Genomic DNA, 21,387 nt, shown 5'->3' with positions numbered 1-21,387 from the left:
TTACAAAAATGTATATTATTTTAAGCCTTTCTGAGAGCATAGGCGCAAAATTTCGCTCTAATTATTTTTAAATGCGTTCATTTTTTTCGAATCCTGAGAAAACATTAATTATTTTTGAAAAATTTAAGCGCAGAAAGAAATATTACTGTATTATCCATGGTCGAAAGTCCCCGAGAACTTCTATAATATTTATTTTAATAAGTCACAGCACAGTGGGCCAGAAAATGCAAAAAGCGGTCAAAAATCTGAAAATGGGCTGAAGGGCTTTAAAATTGTAGTCTTTTAAAGGAAAAAATAATAAAAAAAATTAAACTACCCAGGCGTAACTTTTAGGGGGGCCATAAGGTTAATAATTACATTGAGTAGACTTTTCGATCTTTATGCAATTAATTGTTTATATGGTTAAAAAATATTAACAAAATAAAATGAATTACCGTAAAATACGTTACTTGTTACTAAGTATAGTAAGATTATAAATTATTTAGGTACAAATTCGAAAAAACTTAGAGAAATTTATCAAAATATGTTTGGTAATAGGTATAAAAATAAAAATTCCGCTCTGTAACAAGTTTATTAGCTTCTAAATAAATAAACAAGGGCGGATCCAGAAAAGTCTCAAGGGGGGGCATAGCGATAGAAAAATCTAGCAAGGGAGGGGGTAAAAATGGCATGAAATAAAGTCTATTTAAAATCTAATATATTAGTGCTTAAAAGATTATACTTATAACTTACTTTGATATACTTAAATACTAAAATTTAATTTTTAACTTTATAATCAGTTCAAAATGTGAATCCCAAGGGGGGTATGGGCCCCTGGGCCCCCTTAGATCCGCCCTTGTAAATACAATAGTATGCTTACCACTAAAAATCTACGTCGCTCGCGCTGTCGTCTTCCTCGTCGGATGAAGAAACTTGGCGGCTTTCCATATTAAGTTGTAGAGCTCTAAGAGAATCTGCTTCCATTGATTCTAACGAGGGCGCCTTCAACAAGGATACAACTTCAGAAGATATGTTTGAACTTTTTCGGAGTGGGTACTGCCGCAAAGATGAAATTACTGGATCTGAAGTTATAAGGAGCCTGTTTAACAAATCTTGATTTCCTGATATTCTCGAAATTTTTCGTGTATGTTTCTCCCTAAAACTTTTGAGATCCTTATTTCTTGATTCTTGGGCTTCTTCTGACAATTGACCGATAGGCAGAATAGCCTCCTTGATTACTATGGCTCCATGGAGTAATATTTTATGCACGCTAGAAGGCATATAATACCATGAATATTTAGCGACATACAGTTTTGCGGTTTCCAAACAATACTCTTCAAAAGCTCGCACATCGATTGCATAGCCACAAGATAAGGTGCGTAATATAATACCAAATCGCATAATGACATCTTTATCTATGCCAGTAATTTCACTAGACAGTGAGGGGTCAGCAAAAAATCGTCGAGCTGTGTTGCCGTCATTAGTAGTTCCACTACCTCCACTCTTAGGTATATCCACAAGCAAACCTGTTCTGTCTCTGAAAATTTGTTGTATGGTACGTTTCTTGTTTTCAAAAACTGCTCTGTTGTTACTTCCTCGAATTTGCCAAACTTTAACTTCTAATCTATAGGAAATGTGCAGCAAACATTCGAAAAACCTGATCCAGGCATGTAGAGTTGACAATCCAAATTTCAAATTTTCTTGGACAACTTCCCTCTTTAATAGTTTTTCGATGTCATTCATTTGTTTGGGGGTTGCTTTACATATATAACATGTTTGTGAAGAAGCTGTTTCCGTTATTGCATTACACACTTTGCCGTCTATCATCGTCATCACACAAACATGAGAAACTGCAATTTCTTCACTATCCAGCATACCAATAGTGGGTTGAAGTTCTGAAATTTGATTTTCTATATATGATGTCTCCTGTACCGTCAGCTCTTTCGTTTCTTTCTTAAACTGAAAGCGTATAGGTCTACAAAATCGAGTTGACGATGGACGGGGATTTTGCCACACAATAATTTTATCTTGTCCAGGTTGCTCCGCATATAACTGTAATGGCACTATGGATGTAAGAAATAAATCGCCATCACCAAAACTATTATCGGAGAAAAGTTGCTTGTATTGTGAATGACCGGTGCTTCCATCGCATCCCCATTTCAGCAACAGTTTCAAATTCTTTAGAAGTTCAGTTGATAATGAACGAAGAACTGGTTTTTGCAATTCTACTATCCGTTTAACTGTATGATCTAAGAGGTCCTGTAATAATATTTCTGCACATGACTCACTTACAGTTTGTCCTTCTTTTCGGGGATAGCAGCGTAATTTTGCTTCTCGAAGCTTGTGATAAGACGGATATATATCAGCAAAATGTTCTTTTGCTATTCGTCTGTGAACAAGATATGAATGTTTGGTATCTTTTGATTCAATCATTACTGATAGCGCTTCATCTGGGGTGAGTGGAATTATTTTTTTTGACTTCTGAGCTTTCTGCCAAGCTGTCCTAATTTTACCGGCTCGAGTCGGAGTCAAAAGTGCTTCAGAGACAAGTTTTGCGGCATCGTCTTTTCCTTCAGTCTTTAGTTTTCTCCTTGCAGCTAAAGTAAGCTCCTCGGTTTCGAACGTCGATGACAGCTTTGCAGTCTTTCGACGTTTTGATCTTACACTACTCGCAGAAAATTCTTTGCTTGGACGACCACGCCTACCTCCAGATGAAGTTCCTGGTTGTGGCTCAGCATTCGGATCAATTTCTAATCCAGTTTCTTCAAATACACATACACTTAACCACGCTGTATTATTTTTCACAAATCTATCCGTTTTTCTCCCACATTGATCAAGCTTTGCATAAACGACGTTGCAAAACTTTGAAGTGAAAATCCTCATTTTTAACATGGCGTCTGCATCATTTTCAATTTTGTAGTGTCTCACCAAATACTTGAACAGATATTCTGTGCGACTGGAACGTTGTAACTTATCCTTTTCATACAAAACGTCAAACAGTTGCCTTCTGGTGACCATTTTCACTGTGAAAAATATAGAAAAACATTACATAAAAAAAATTTTTTGAAGACGCAAATGAAATAAGACTTACAACCACCATTACGAACAAACTTAACTATATTCTCTATCAAGGTAAATAAAGTAACGCAACAAGAAAATAGAAATTACTAGGTGTTACATTTTAAATAACAAAATAAAATGTGCTGTTATGGTTACAGAATACATTCGTTGGATATGGTTCATGCATATCGATAAGCAAAACCAAAATATCTCAAAAAGGCGCTTGAAGGCGCCTATCAAATTTTAGTATGTTATTAGGGAATGATCAAGCTATTTTTTTAATATTTTTTCAAAGCCGGATCGGATCGGAAAATATGTTATATCTCAACATAATTTTAAAGTATAATATAAAATTTTCAATAAAATCGACTACATAGTAATTATATCTATATGTATACTAATTTAACTTTGATTCATAAGTATTTATATAACATGAAAATACATACCTTGAGAAAGTTTTCTGTACAATTAACCACTTGAGTCAGACACTTTATAACACACATTCACTAGTTGACATTTAGTAGTACACTAAATGAATGTTCGCAAAGAAATGATCCTAACACAAAAGTCTGGTTTTGAGAACCGATGGCTGCCGCAATATGCCTTCTACCTGCTTCAAATTCTAGGAAAACATTATTTATCTATTTCTCGGAGTACCTACAAATTCTGAAAGCCAGACTAATACTTTCATCGAAATCGATTTATGGCCGCTTTTTGAATTTTTCGGCCCACTGTGCACAGGGGTGAAAAAAAAAGTTAGTCTTATTTTTAATTTTAAATATATCATTCAAAAGAAACTTTTTGTTTATTATAAGGGACTTTCTGCCCTCGGCAATAATGTATTCTTTTATTCTGCGTTTAAATGTTTTAAAAACACCTATTAGTTATCTCAGGATTCGAAAAAAATAGATTCGTTTAAAAATATCTCGATCGAAATTTTGCGCCTACGCTCTCAAAAAGAATTAAAGTATTATACATTTTTGTACTGTTTGAATTTATGCGACGATCCATTGATTTAAAGATTGGTTGAACAGATGTTGCCAGTTGTATGGTCCTCACTATGTGTATCGTAAGTTATTTAACAGGGCATAGAATATACATGGTTAGAAAATATACGCCAAAGTCAGCGCCTCTATGCGGAAAATGTCTGAACTAAAAATTGATGACCATACAAAATGAGGTCCCACTTTTTTTTGTAAAAAAACAGTGTTTGCTATCAGTACATGTCTACGAAAAAGTCTTACATTGATTGACTAAGTGAGGTCCGTATACTGGACCTCACTTTGTATAGGGCCTCACTTCAACCGCAGTTTCTTTTGATATGTGGCTCACTTCATACGCTGGGAGTAAATATATATATATATATATATATATATATATATATATATATATATATATATATATTGTAAATAATGCGACCGTCAATTTATAAATCAAAAGTATTCAACTAGTGAATGCAGAGGTTTACTCGGTCATTTAGGTCGGCAAATAAAAAAAAATGAAGTCGGCTACTTCATTGGTTTAATAGAAGACGTTTCGCTTTATATTTCTAAAGCTCTCTATTCAGTTCTCTAAAATACAAAAGATGACAAAAAGTTTATAAGCAAGTCTATACATAATATGTTTATAGTCTATAACTTACAACTCAATATGTAGATTTTTTAAAGATGTTGTGTGAACTGTACAATTTATTCAACATTTGGAACTAACTTAAACAAAAAAAAACTGTGCAATTATTAATGTTCATATTCGAAGATACGAAGATTTAAATCGAACATTTGCCTTCATTTAATGATCTTTCTCCAAAGAAGTCAAACAAAGCACTGATGCACTGATTGATTGCAGGCTACGCTAACGAAAAATTTTCAAGGGCCATATGTCACCAAATTCCAATCAACAGCGGCGCGGTGGTTGAGACACACATTTTGAACTTCTACGGGGGTCGTGAAAAAATTATTTGGATGGGTGGATTTGTATAGCGGAAATATTTGTGTTTTTTTGACTTGGAAATACATGGTGATTGTGTTATTAATTTAATGGAAATAGCCACATTTTGAATATAAAAAAAAGGAAAGAATTATTATTTATTATGTGAGATGAGAGAGTGATAAACCTGGCTCAAATTATCGATGTCGGTTCTTTTATTTAGTGTTGATGGGTTCTTGAGGATCTCACACATTTCAATGAAGGAGCGTTTCTGATAGTTATTTTGTTTAGCCAGTATTTTGATATTTGTGAAGTCAATGTGATGTTTGGTGGAAATGGCGTGTTGTGCAAGGGCACAAGAGGGTTTGGAAAGTCTAATGTCACTTTTGTGTGAAGTTATACGACCTAGAAGCGAGCGGCTGGTCTGGCCTATGTAGCATGTAGCCTATGGAGTTTTGGACTTGGAGAATAACTTTCTAGCTCTAAGAAATACCATACGTCGGAAAGTTATTCTCTAAGTCCAAAACTCCACTAAGCCCGTTAGAGCACACAAATGTGGTCTATCACATACCCTGTTCGGAATGCAACTCCTGCTACATAGGCCAGACCAGCCGCTCGCTTCTAGGTCGTATAACTTCACATAAAAGTGACATTAGACTTTCCAAACCCTCTTGTGCCCTTGCACAACACGCCATTTCCACCAAACATCACATTGACTTCACAAATATCAAAATACTGGCTAAACAAAATAACTATCAGAAACGCTCCTTCATTGAAATGTGTGAGATCCTCAAGAACCCATCTACACTAAATAAAAGAACCGACATCGATAATTTGAGCCAGGTTTTTTATCACTCTCTCATCTTACATAATAAATAATCAATAATTCTTTCCTTTTTTTTTATATTCAATATGTGGCTATTTCCATTAAATTAATAACACAATCACCATGTATTTCCAAGTCAAAAAAACACAAATATTTCCGCTATACAAATCCACCCATCCAAATAATTTTTTCATGACCCCCGTAGAAGTTCAAAATGTGTGTCTCAACCACCGCGCCGCTGTTGATTGGAATTTGGTGACATATGACTCTTGAAAATTTTTCGTTAGCGTAGCCTGCAATCAATCAGTGCATCAGTGCGTTGTTTGTCTTCTTTGGAGAAAGATCATTAAATAAAGGCAAATGTTCGATTTAAATCTTCGTATCTTCGAATATGAACATTAATAATTGCAGAGTTTTTTTTTTGTTTAAGTTAGTTCCAAATGTTGAATAAATTGTACAGTTCACACAACATCTTAAAAAAATCTACATATTGAGTTGTAAGTTATAGACTATAAACATATTATGTATAGACTTGCTTATAAACTTTTTGTCATCTTTTGTATTTTAGAGAACTGATGAAGCTTTAGAAATATAAAGCGAAACGTCTTCTATTAAACCAATGAAGTAGCCGACTTCCTTTTTTTATTTGCCAACCTAAATGACCGAGTAAACCTCTGCATTCACTAGTTGAATACTTTTGATTTATATATATATATATATATATATATATATATATATATATATATATATTTAATGGAAGATGAGATAATGCTGGGAGATACCCTTTTTTTATACCTGGGGAAGCAAAATGAAACTCGGGTGCTTCGTTAGATGTGCCTTTTAATTAATAGTCTAAGCTTTCGTCAATGATTATTGACATCATCAAAGTAAACTACAAACAAACAAGAGAACAAACAATGAACAGGTGGAACTAAGTATAAAAATAAAACACTTACCCAAATTATAGCAAAAAACTCAGTGACTTGGGTGGAAAACAAAGAAAGTGTTATTGGTGTATATACTTAACATATTTTTAACTACATGATGAGAAGTATCCATAGTTCACAATGTATTTTTATTAAATTAAGATCGAACTATTTACATAAAACCTAACCACAAATAATTGGAATATAGGTACGTTGTTTAAAACAATCTAAAAGTAATTAACAATTTACGGCGGTGTCACTAAACTTGTTTGAAATGGCGGGATAATTTGAAATGTAAAAACGACAAATAATATCTAAAATGATAAAAACAAATACTTAAGTAACATTAGATTTACAGAATGACAAAACACACTACAAGTAAATAAAATAATTAAAATTGTTATTAAAAGAGTTAATGAGATCATAAAAATGATGGAGATATGGTATTTAAATATTATTTTTTTGTGATTTTTAAATTAACATAGTTAAAAAATCTAACCTATATCACTCATATATCTGGGCGACAATTTTTTTGTTCCTGAAATGTTTTGTTTAAGCAGGAAGGTGTAAATGGAACTTAAATTATCCACATCCTTCTTGTGATTGATGGCATTTTTCGCATTATAAATGTAACACATCTCAAGGATTTTTCGCTGAAAATCTCTATTAGATGCATCTAAGACGAATGTGTCATTATAGAGGACTCTGTGGTCTTTGCTATTAACGTGAATACTAAGACTAGTAGATTCTGGTTTGAGTTTGCAATCACTTTTATGTAGGGCCAACCTTTTACTTAATCTTTGGCCAGTCTGACCAATATAAACTGAGCCACATTCACATGGGATGCCATATATTACATTCGAACGTAGAAAGGTAGATGTAGGCTCTTTTAATCTGGTGTAAAACAAGTTAAGCGTTTTTTGGTTATAAGTAGATATTTTTATATTGAATTCACCAAATAAACCAATGAGTGATCTAGACAGATTTTGTATAAAAGGTAGTTTACCATATCTCGTAGGAGTTACTTCTCATCATGTAGTTAAAAATATGTTAAGTATATACACCAATAACACTTTCTTTGTTTTCCACCCAAGTCACTGAGTTTTTTGCTATAATTTGGGTAAGTGTTTTATTTTTAGACTTAGTTCCACCTGTTCATTGTTTGTTCTCTTGTTTGTTTGTAGTTTACTCTGATGATGTCAATAATCATTGACGAAAGCTTAGACTATTAATTAAAAGGCACATCTAACGAAGCACCCGAGTTTCATTTTGCTTCCTCAGGTATAAAAAAAGGGTATCTCCCAGATTATCTCCTCTTCCACTAAATATTACCAGTACCCGTTATCCTCCTTTGATTATATATCCACCTTTCCGACTTTATATGTCCGACTTCCACCTTTTCTACTAGGAATTATTTTTTAAAAATTGTGTATTTGGTAAAAGGGGGGCTTATAAAATGGGTCTACCTATTGAGGGGAAAGGATTTACCAAAATAAATTTTGTATATATATACGTATATACCGAAGCGTACAGCATACGTTATGGCTTCCATATATAGGGTAGTTCAAGGCGCGTTGTCACTTCCAGCGGTGTTGTCATATTTTGGAAGTCACAACGACTCGTCTGCTAGATTTACCTCCTATTTTGAGCGTAATGTGTGATCTTTTGAAACTTTTACTGTGAATACAGTTGTCTGTGTTTTAAAGTTGTCTATTTAAATTAAAATATTGATATTCTTTTGATTATACAGGTTTACAAAAAAATACATTTCGGACTATTTGACGAAACCATATGACTAGGGGGGTTTTTGGGGTCGCTGGTTACGAATCCGGGGTTCGCTAACCTCTATCACGTCAGGTAAAGGTTATTTCAAGGACAAATCAAGATAAATCGACAGTCGCTCTGAAAAAGTATATTAGGAGGGTTTTGGGGTCGCTTATAACGAATCCAGGATCCGCTGACCTCTATCACGTGTAGCTGAAGGTCATTTCGAGGTCAAATCAAGATAAATCAACACAATCGCTGTGAAAAATTATATTAGGGTGTTTTTGGGGTCCCTGATCACAAAACTGGGGCCCGTTGAGCTCAACCACGTCAGGTAAAGGCCATTTCAAGGTCAAATCAATTTTGTTAACTCCTCCTGATTTGAACTTGAAATGACCTTTACATGACGTAGTAGAGCTCAACGGACCGCAGTTTTCATGATCAGCGACCCCAAAACTCCCTATACTTTCAGAGCAATTGTGTCAATTTATGTTGATTTGACCTTAAAATGACGTTGAACTAGACGAGATAGAGGTCAGCGGACTCCGGATTCATCTTCAGCGACCCCAAGAACCCCCTAATATACTTTTTCAGAGCGACTGTCGATTTATCTTGATTTGACCTTGAAATGACCTTTACCTGACGCGATAGAGGTGAGCAGACCCCGGATTTGTGATCAGCCACTCCAAAAACCCCCTTGTCATATGGTTTCGTCAAATTGTCCGAAATTTAGTTTTTTTTGTAAACCTGTGTTATTTATGACTAATATTTATTAACAAAAATACTAATATATTATTATTGCTGTAAAATGGATTTATTGGAATTAATTAAAAAAGTGTTAATAGTAAGTCATTTATTTATGAAAATTATATCAAAAATGTTAATAAATAAATTTGAACTTATAGAAAATTTTAATATTTTAGATTTTATTACAGGCACCGTCCTTTTAATTTTTGATGTACCAATAATAATATGTAATAAAAAATTAAATGGCTAAACCCTCCAGGTGGGGATTACCCGCTAAAAAGCTATCTAGATCCATCTTTTTCGAGCAGATTTTTCCCAATCTGCTACTCGATACTATTGACTATGCTTCTCCATTTCTTTCTATCCTCTTTTGTTTTTCTGCTAGTCTCTAATTCCTGCCCTATATAAATCTTCCTTTAATTCCTGTAACCATTTATTCTAGTTCCTCCGCGTCTCCTTCTAACTCCGGGTCTCCATTGTAAAATTGAGTTTATAGTTGTTGCGCTACCTCCTCTCCATATATGCCCCAACAATCCAACTCTGTGCCCAAATCTGAAAATCTGGAATAATATCTACCCGGGTCGAAACATTTTTTTTTTAATATATGAAAATAGTTATTTATGAAACGGAGTGAGTGCTATACATCGCGTAAGTTCGCAAAAAGTACTTCACGCACAATTTCATACAATATTTTATCTACGATAAACAAATAAAAATACTGTAACTCTTCGTCACTGGAATTCATTTCTATTCTACAATTCTTAGAACTGTGACATATAAAAATTCTAATTTCTTTCAAACCACAAAACTGTCAAATTTTTTTTTTTTGTAATTTATTGCTCATTATGTCATCACCTCTCTTGTGCTCTGCACAAGAGATCTAAGGTTAGAGCTAAGAATAAGGTTGGCTAGGTGCTACGTTTTCTCGACTCTGTTTTACGGAATGGAAGCTTGGACTTTGAATGCGGCATCAATGAAAAAACTGGAATCATTCGAGATGTGGGTATATAGAAGAATTCTAAAAATATCATGGACAGAACACGTCACAAACAAAGAGGTTCTGAGAAAGGTGAATAAAGAAATGGAAGTCTTAAATACAATTAAAACCAGAAAATTGGAATATCTCGGACATATTACACGTGGAGAGAGATACAACTTGCTCCAACTCATTATGCAGGGAAAGATTCAAGGAAAAAGAAGCATAGGGAGACGCAGAATATCGTGGTTGCGCAACCTGAGAGAATGGTACGGATGTACATCAAACGAACTTTTCAGAGCAGCCGTCTCCAAGGTCCGAATAGCTATGATGATTGCCGACCTCCTTCGCGGAGATGGCACTTGAAGAAAAAGAAGATGTCATCACCATGAAACGCGAAAGTTAAGAAAGAATATTTAATTATATGAAAGTGTGTCAAAAACAGTGAGAAAAAGTAAATCCCATTTAAAATACATTGTTACTTCATGCTTACTTTAAAGCACTGCTATCTATAATGACAGTTTTCACAAACTAAAAATTTATATATTATAATATGACATAGAGTAGATAAAAGTCATTTATTAATTATTAATTGATTATAGTCAGAAGAAAATTAGATCATGCACCCCTTGTTTTTTATAATTGTTAACATACTAAATTACATACCCAATAATTATTGTTATCCATTAAATAGATCGATGCAGATCGGCCTTATATCGGATCCTCTTCTATTAGTCCGTTCGCTGACGGTAAAATATTGCAAAACCCATAAATTTTAAAAAACCACTTAAGATTGACATGAAATTTGGCATACACATAGGTAACATATCAAAGAAGAAAATTGATATTGTGCCGATGTTTTCTTTTGCCAAGCAGACATTCCGTTAACATTTTTAGTCACAACATAATATCAATGTTAAAGTATTATTAGAGCAACGCGTTATGATGTCACATTTCTTTTAATGACCGACACACAAAATATTTTAATGACGGATCCCACACTAGAACCAGATTTTTATTACCTACTGCTGATAAGGTAAAGAGTTATCAAATATCACTCCTTGTCATCTCTGTGTTAATTTGAAATAATAAAATATAAATATTGTAGTTTTGTATTCTAACATATTTGGAAAAAATATCTATGTATTTTTTTTTCATTTAGGTACACATCATTTTAAGGGATTGTCCGGAAGAGTACAGGCTCAGTATATCGGCAAATGAATTTTGTTTTAAATACCGTCCGTATAGAGGAGGTGCTCGTTGGGGATAGGCGCAAAATCTTAGTCCAGTGCTAATTAAATGCATTAATTTTTTTCGAATTCTGAGAAAACTAATAAGTATTTTTGAAAAATTTAAACGCAGAATGGAAGCTTACATTATTACCGAGGGCAGAAAGTCCCTGAAAACTTATATAATGTTTATTTTAATAACTTATATACCTAATATATGTTTATTTTAATAAAGATAATGGGATGAAAAAACAAGAGAAAAGTTAGTGTGATTTTTAATTTCGAATATTTCATTCAAAAGAAACTTTTTTTTATTCTAAGGGACTTTCGGTCTCCCGTAATAATGTTATCTTTCATTCTGGGTGTATGTTTTAAAAAATATTTATTAGTTTTCTCAGGATTCGAAAAAAATAAATGTATTTAAATAGCATTGGACAGAGATTTTGCGCCTACCCCCTTAAGAGAGAGTTTACTGTATTTTATATTATTACTAGAATTTATTACTTTAAACTTTTTATCGCTCTTGATTCATTTTATCGTGTATTTAATTCCATTCAATTGTAATTGTACATTCAATTTTTTTGTAATTTTTACACGTTTTATTACTTTCGAAATAACAATAACTATAAAATCGATTTTTCAGCCTACTTGGGTCAAAAAAATACACAATTTTCGGAAATTTCGTTAAATGAGAACATTTACCTACATTTCTTGTATTTAAGCTTTTAATAAGATTTTTAAAAACAATTTAGATTATTTAATAGATACATTCACCGGCACGAAAAACGGGCACCCCAAAAAATGGGTCATTTTTGATGGCTCGTATCTCCTAAACCTATTCTCCGATTTACGTATTTCTTTAATATGTTATAGCCTTATTCTTTAACTATATCGCTGTAATAATATTGTTTCTAGACAGGTAAATTATCATTGTATATGACAGGGGTCGCTTATAACGAATCCAGGATCCGCTGACCTCTATCACGTCTAGCTGAAGGTCATTTCGAGGTCAAATCAAGATAAATCAACACAATCGCTGTGAAAAAGTATATTAGGGTGTTTTTGGGGTCCCTGATCACAAAACTGGGGCCTGTTGAGCTCAACCACGTCAGGTAAAGGCCATTTCAAGGTCAAATTAATTTTGTTAACTCCTGCTGATTTGAACTTGAAATGACCTTTACATGACGTAGTAGAGCTCAACGGACCGCAGTTTTCATGATCAGCGACCCCAAAACTCCCTATACTTTCAGAGCAATTGTGTCAATTTATGTTGATTTGACCTTAAAATGACGTTGAACTAGACGAGATAGAGGTCAGCGGACTCCGGATTCATCTTCAGCGACCCCAAGAACCCCCTAATATACTTTTTCAGAGCGACTGTCGATTTATCTTGATTTGACCTTGAAATGACCTTTACCTGACGCGATAGAGGTGAGCAGACCCCGGATTTGTGATCAGCCACTCCAAAAACCCCCTTGTCATATGGTTTCGTCAAATTGTCCGAAATTTAGTTTTTTTTGTAAACCTGTGTTATTTATGATAATATGATTGATATTTATTTTACAAAAATACTAATATATTATTATTGCTGTAAAATGGATTTATTGGAATTAATTAAAAAAGTGTTAATAGTAAGTCATTTATTTATGAAAATTATATCAAAAATATTAATAAATAAATTTGAACTTATAGAAAATTTTACTATTTTAGATTTTATTACAGGCACCGTCCTTTTAATTTTTGATGTACCAATAATAATATGTAATAAAAAATTAAATGGCTAAACCCTCCAGGTGGGGATTAGCCGCTAAAAAGCTATCTAGATCCACCTTTTTCGAGCAGATTTTTCCCAATCTGCTACTCGATACTATTGACTATGCTTCTCCATTTCTTTCTATCCTCTTTTGTTTTTCTGCTAGTCTCTAATTACTGCCCTATATAAATCTTCCTTTAATTCCTGTAACCATTTATTCTAGTTCCTCCGCGTCTCCTTCTAACTCCGGGTCTCCATTGTAAAATTGAGTTTATAGTTGTTGCGCTACCTGCTCTCCATATATGCCCCAACAATCCAACTCTTTGCCCAAATCTGAAAATCTGGAATAATATCTACCCGGGTCGAAACATTTTTTTTTAATATATGAAAATAGTTATTTATGAAACGGAGCGAGTGCTATACATCGCGTAAATTCGCAAAAAGTACTTCACGCACAATTTCATACAATATTTTATCTACGATAAACAAATAAAAATACTGTAACTCTTCGTCACTGGAATTCATTTCTATTCTACAATTCTTAGAACTTTGACATATAAAAATTCTAATTTCTTTCAAACCACAAAACTGTCAATTTTTTTTTTGTAATTTATTGCTCATTATGTCATCACCTCTCTTGTGCTCTGCACAAGAGATCTAAGGTTAGAGCTAAGAATAAGGTTGGCTAGGTGCTACGTTTTCTCGACTCTGTTTTACGGAATGGAAGCTTGAACCTTGAATGCGGCATCAATGAAAAAACTGGAATCATTCGAGATGTGGGTATATAGAAGAATTCTAAAAATATCATGGACAGAACACGTCACAAAGAGGTTCTGAGAAAGGTGAATAAAGAAATGGAAGTCTTAAATACAATTAAAACCAGAAAATTGGAATATCTCGGACATATTACACGTGGAGAGAGATACAACTTGCTCCAACTCATTATGCAGGGAAAGATTCAAGGAAAAAGAAGCATAGGGAGACGCAGAATATCGTGGTTGCGCAACCTGAGAGAATGGTACGGATGTACATCAAACGAACTTTTCAGAGCAGCCGTCTCCAAGGTCCGAATAGCTATGATGATTGCCGACCTCCTTCGCGGAGATGGCACTTGAAGAAAAAGAAGATGTCATCACCATGAAACGCGAAAGTTAAGAAAGAATATTTGATTATATGAAAGTGTGTCAAAAACAGTGAGAAAAAGTAAATCCCATTTAAAATACATTGTTACTTCATGCTTACTTTAAAGCACTGCTATCTATAATGACAGTTTTCACAAACTAAAAATTTATATATAATATGCCATAGAGTAGATAAAAGTCATTTATTAATTATTAATTGATTATAGTCAGAAGAAAATTAGATCATGCACCCCTTGTTTTTTATAATTGTTAACATACTAAATTACATATCCAATAATTATTGTTATCCATTAAATAGATCGATGCAGATCGGCCTTATATCGGATCCTCTTCTATTAGTCCGTTCGCTGACGGTAAAATATTGCAAAACCCATAAATTTTAAAAAACCACTTAAGATTGACATGAAATTTGGCATACACATAGGTAACATATCAAAGAAGAAAATTGATATTGTGCTCGTCTAGGGATGAAAAAATATACGTTTAAAATAAGTCCGGAAATGGATTAACTGACTAATTCTAAGGAACTATTGTTCTTTTTTGTTCTTTTTTCAACAAAAAAAAACACATTTTAACGGTTTTTTTGCAATTAACTCAAAAAGTAAGTATTTTATCGAAAAAAACATTCTTAAGAAAAATACAGCCCATAAAAAAATGGTGTACTTATGTATGAGATCCCTAGACCCAGTAAAAGAAGAGTTGTAACTAATGACAAGTAGGTTCATACACGTCAAATTTCAAATTGGATATTCCAACGTGAAGTGTCAAAAACTAAAGCACTTTTTGGGGAACACTCATTACAACTTTTTTGTAGTGTTTAAAAAAAGGTTAAAAAGTTTTTAGCATTAAATTAAGGAAGTTAGCAAATATAATTTATCGTCACCACTTCACAAGTTGATTTACTCTTGTATGTATTGTTTATAAATATGATCTGTAAGCTTCATTGGTTCAAAGTGCTTATTTTTGAAGGGTATGTAATTGAAAGGGATTGAACTAGTCACTAACCAACTGTGTATGCCAATTTTGAACAGCCATATCTTAACCAATATTTGTCTCAAAGAAAAAAACATAATCCTAAATATTTAGAAAAGCAAAACCTACATTTTTTACACTTTGTAATTTTTGGTAGCACTAATAAATTTTATGTCATTTTGAAAAAAAAAGCATCTCTTTCAAAATTTAAACAATTTTACTTTAAAACCCAATTTTTTCAAAAATTAGCCCTTTACTTAGCCCGAATTAAGGGGTGATTTTCGGAGTTTTTTAAGAAAAATAGGACCTACTTTATTTTGAAAGTATCTTTCTTAATTTTAACGCTAGAAACTTTTTTAGAAAACATAAAAAAGATTTTTTTAAAACTTTAAAAAGTTGTAATAAGTTTTCTCAGAACAGTGTATCATTTTTTAGTTGCTATCATTTTTTGGTGATTTCACGTGAAATTATTAATTTTTAAATTTGACGAATATGAACCTCTTTCCTGTTTTACATTAGCTACAAAGCTACAACTTTGCTTCTATTGATTCTAAAAAGTTATACGTACATCAATTTTGTTACTTTATAAGCTATATTTTTAATGTTTTTCCCGATAACATACCTACTTACTTTTTGAGTTATTGGCAAAAAACCGTATAAAAGTGTTTTTTGTTGAAAAATTGACATATCGACTAGCCAATAACTCAAAAAGTATTAACTTAGTGAAAAATTCTATATAACAGAAGTTGCTTAGAATTAGTATGTTTATCCATTTCCGAACTTATTTTGAACGTATATTTTTCCCCTCCGATTAGAGGAGAAACTCAACCCCCAGGGCAAAGTTTTCTTTTCACTTTTTTTCTTTTACATGGGTCCTATGTGTAAGCTAAATTTCACGTCAATCCGTTCTTTAAAATTTGGAGCAAAAACCGTTAATGAACTATACTATCTCCGTAAGATCGTAAAAAACGAATCAGAATATTTTCCTATCGACTAAGATACAACCTGGAATACCTACTTTCAATACACCAATAATAATTATTATTGCGTTTTTTATAAATGCATAAAAGCATAATATTTTGGTGCATATTTCAATTCAACTGTTTTTTGCATAATTTAAGGTTTTTTAAGTGCATATTTCCCGATCTCTATTAATTTAATGTATTTCTCCACGAGTTTACAGCAAAAATCTTGATAATTATATTTGTTTTGACTGTTTTGTTTGTATAGTTATTGTTTTATCATACAGTCAAAGTCTCCCTTCAATCCCAAACATTTTTAAAAGAAAATACAATTTTTATTGGATATGTTCAATCAAGCAGACATTCCGTTAACATTTTTAGTCACAACATAATATCAATGTTAAACTATTATTAGAGCAACGCGTTATGGTGTCACATTTCTTTTAATGACCGACACACAAAATATTTTAATGACGGATCCCACACTAGAACCAGATTTTTATTACCTACTGCTGATAAGGTAAAGAGTTATCAAATATCACTCGTTGTCATCTCTGTGTTAATTTGAAATAATAAAATATAAATATTGTAGTTTTGTATTCTAAAATATTTGGAAAAAATACCTATGTATTTTTTTTTTCATTTAGGTACACATCATTTTAAGGGATTGTCCGGAAGAGTACAGGCTCAATATATCGGCAAATGAATTTTGCTTTAAATACCGTCCGTATAGAGGAGGTGCTCGTTGGGGATAGGCGCAAAATCTTAGTCCAGTGCTAATTAAATGCATTAATTTTTTTCGAATTCTGAGAAAACTAATAGGTATTTTTGAAAAATTTAAACGCAGAATGGAAGCTTACATTATTACCGAGGGCAGAAAGTCCCTGAAAACTTATATAATGTTTATTTTAATAACTTATATACCTAATATCTGTTTATTTTAATAAAGATAATGGGATGAAAAACCAAGAGAAAAGTTAGTGTGATTTTTAATTTCGAATATTTCATTCAAAAGAAACTTTTTTTTATTCTAAGGGACTTTCGGTCCCCCGTAATAATGTTATGTTTCATTCTGGGTGTATGTTTTAAAAAATATTTATTAGTTTTCTCAGGATTCGAAAAAAATAAATGTATTTAAATAGCATTGGACAGAGATTTTGCGCCTACCCCCTTAAGAGAGAGTTTACTGTATTTTATATTATTACTAGAATTTATTACTTTAAACTTTTTATCGCTCTTGGTTCATTTTATCGTGTATTTAATTCCATTCAATTGTAATTGTACATTCAATTTTTTTGTAATTTTTACACGTTTTATTACTTTCGAAATAACAATAACTATAAAATCGATTTTTCAGCCTACTTGGGTCAAAAATATACACAATTTTCGGAAATTTCGTTAAATGAGAACATTTACCTACATTTCTTGTATTTAAGCTTTTAATAAGATTTTTAAAAATAATTTAGATTATTTAATAGATACATTCACCGGCACGAAAAACGGGCACCCCAAAAAATGGGTCATTTTTGATGGCTCGTATCTCCTAAACCTATTCTCCGATTTAAGTATTTCTTTAATATGTTATAGCCTTATTCTTTAACTACATCGCTGTAATAATATTGTTTCTAGACAGGTAAATTATCATTGTATACTGGGCGTACCAATCAAACTGTTTTTTTTTTCAATTTTCACAACACTCTGTGGAATATTCTAGCCTTTATACAATATTGAAATTAAAAGCCAACTATAGCCCCAGGTTTTCTTAATGTTCTGTTTGTTATTCATTCGCTTATGTTGGATAATAAAAAAGTTAGGGACTTTAACAACTAAACATGTTCTTTATCAATACATGGTGTTTCTAAATAAGTGCGACAAACTTTAAGGGGTAATTCTGCATGAAAAAATAATGATCGTTTACTTGATAAAGCTATGTCCGCAAATGCTTGCAAATATAAAATTATTTTGCCAAACGATCATTATTTTTTCATGCAGAAATTACCCCTTAAAGTTTGTCGCACTTATATTTAGAAACACCTGTATCGATAAAGAACATGGCTAGTTGTTAAAGTCCTTAACTTTTTTATTATCCAACGTAAGCGAATGAATAAAAAAAAACAGAATGTTAATAAAACCTGGAGCTATAGTTAGGCTTTAATTTAAATATTTTATAAAGGCTAGAATATTCCACAGGGTGTTGTGAAAATTGAGAAAAAAACCCAGTGTGATTGGTACACCCGGTATACAATGAAAATTTACTTGTCTATCAACAATGTTATCATAGCTATATTGTTAAATAATAAGGCTAAAACATATTAAAAAAATTACTTAAATCGGACCAAAGGTTTGGGAGATACGAGACATCAAAAATTACCCATTTTTCGTGCCGGTGAGTGTAGATTAAATTAGAAGTTCATTGTAAAAAAGGAAGTAAACAAAAACACGAGAAAAATGAATTTATGTAATTAAATAGGTAAGTAAATATTATAGATTAAAATAAGTACAGAAAATATATAATTATAGAGATATACAGGGTGTCCCGAAAATATTGGTCATAAATTATATCACAGATTCTGGGGTTAAAACTAGGTTGATTGAACCTCACTTACCTATATACAATAGTGCACACAAAAATAGTTACAGCCCTTTGAAGTTACAAAATTAAAATCGATTTTTTTTCATATATCGAAAACTCTTAGAGATTTTTTATTGAAAATGTACATGTGGCACTCTTATGGTAGCAACATCGTAAAAAAAAATTAAAGTTAAATTTGTGCACCCCACAAAAATTTTATGGGGGTTTTGTTCCCTTAAACCCCACCAAACTTTTGAGTACATTCCAATTAAATTATTTTTGTGGCACCATTAGTTAAACACATTATTTTTAAAACTTTTTGCCTCCTAGTACTTTTTCGATAAGCCAGTGTTTATCGAGATATTTTGAATATTTGTCGAATCCACCACATATTTGTATATGGTTAAGTACGATTGTAGCGACCTGTTAATAATCTGAAAATTTATTTAACATTTACATTTTTAGGTATATTTTGAAAAAGAAGCCACATCTCGATAAAAGGTGACTTATCAAAAAAAGACTAAGAGGCAAAAAAGTTTTAAAAATACTGTATTTAACTAATGGTATCACAATAATAGTTTATTTAGAACGTACACAAATATTTGGGGGTTTAAAGGACCAAAACTCCCTTAAAATTTTTATATAAACATATTAAAAAAGAAGCCGCATCTCGATAAAAACTGGCTTATCGACAAAATACTAAGAGGCAAAAAAGTTTTAAAAATATTGTGTTTAACTAATGGTACCACAATAATGAATTAATTGGAACGTACACCAAAGTTTGGGGGGTTTAAGGGAACAAAACCCCCATAAAATATTTATGGGGTGGAAAAATTTCACTATAATTTTGTTTTAAGATTTTCCTGCCATAATAATGATACATGTCCATTTTCAACAAAAAATTTTTAATAGTTTTTGTTAATAGTTTTTGATATATTGAAAAAAGTCGATTTTCATTTTGTAACTTCAAAGGGCTGTAACTTTTTTTATGAGCACATTTGTACTAAGGTAAGTTAGGTTCAATCGAGCTATTTTTGACCCCAGAATGTGTGGTATAATTTATGACCAATCTTTTCGGGACACCCTGTATATACACTTATTGTACCTTCATTTAAGGCTAACTTTAAAAGTAAAGCAGATCTGCTATTATTCATGTTTAAAAACAAAAGGCACACAAAACACTAAGTACGATTAGGACCGCGAATCTACAACAGATAAATGTCTGGAAACAGTTACACAGGGTTGCCAAAAAACGGAAGTCACACCGAGCGGTGTGGTATACGGAAGACGCTACGCGTTGTGTACATAACCTGTATAGTAGCACGGGAGCGACACTAGCGCTGGTGATATACCGTCGAACTAAAATCTGATCTTATGAGTATGTTAGATACGATATGACTTCCAGCGAAATTTTTAATATAAGCCTTCTGATACCATCTAGTAGCCAAATTCGTAAAAATATAGGCAAAACGTTGTGACTTCCGAAATCGGAAGTCATAACGGTATATATGAAGTAACAACGTATTACGAGAATCTACTTTGGAAGTCACATGGATACATGTATCAATATATATATATATATATATATATATATATATATATATATATATATATATATATATATATATATATATATATATAAATATATGAATGTATTATGTTCCTCTTTAAAAATTTTACTTTGTTTTATCTCCTACTACCAAATCATGAATATAACACAAGAAGCTTTAATTTGAATATTCCACTTGCTGGAGAGATAAGAGCCGATCTGATACTGGAGTAAAATTAATGACCGACTGCATCGTCTAACCAACTCAAACTATGAATTTAGCAGAAAATACCCTGCTGTGCTACCTGCTAATAACAACTTAACAAAACTTATCGCACAACACGAACATATAAGACTTTTACATGCAGGAGCACAGAGCACTTTAGCATCTCTCAGAGAGAGAGTATGGCCTTTGTCCGGCTGAACTCTTATGAGGAATATTATATATGAATGCACACGTTGTTTCAAATTTAATTTAAGAAACAAATCCCCTCTTATGGGGAATCTTCCCCTTCCGCGTTTAACTCCTTCTAGGCCGTTCTCCACTTCCGGCGTTGACTATGCTGGACCTTTCCTTCTTCGTGACAGAACGGGAAGAAACTTCAAAACTACCACAGCATATATTTCACTATTCGTTTGCTTTGCATCTAAGGCCATCCATTTGGAAGTTGTAAGCGACTTAACGACTGATTGTTTCTTAGCAGCCTTACGTCGGTTTATGTCTAGACGAGGTAAATGCACGACAATATATTCAGACAATGGAAGCACATTTGTTGGAGCAAATAACGAGATAAAAAACTTCTTAACTTCTAACGCCCTTGACATTGAAACTAATTTAGCTTGTGATGGGATACAGTGGAATTTCATAATTTATGGAGCGCCACATCAAGGTGTATTATGGGAAGCGGGAGTAAACTCCGTAAAACACCACCTTAAACGAGTGGTCGGCAACGCCTCTTTAACTTTCGAACATTTTACCACGTTTCTGTGTCAGGTGGAAGCAT

General features: G+C 32.6%; 1 protein-coding gene across 1 annotated transcript; it reads right to left on the bottom strand.

Annotated features, from left to right (window-relative positions):
- Positions 1–213: 213 nt before the first annotated feature.
- LOC114332296 (uncharacterized) lies at positions 214–3,783 on the bottom strand. The gene has a single exon (XM_050661609.1). It carries the CDS (start codon positions 2,995–2,997, stop codon positions 862–864), a length of 2,136 nt encoding a protein of 711 aa, XP_050517566.1. The 5' UTR covers positions 2,998–3,783; the 3' UTR covers positions 214–861.
- Positions 3,784–21,387: the final 17,604 nt, after the last annotated feature.

Source organism: Diabrotica virgifera, chromosome 9, assembly GCF_917563875.1.
Source record: "Diabrotica virgifera virgifera chromosome 9, PGI_DIABVI_V3a".
NCBI lineage: Eukaryota > Metazoa > Arthropoda > Insecta > Coleoptera > Chrysomelidae > Diabrotica > Diabrotica virgifera.
The sequence above is the reverse complement of the archived record's forward strand: the minus strand, read 5'-3'. Positions and strand labels throughout refer to the sequence as shown.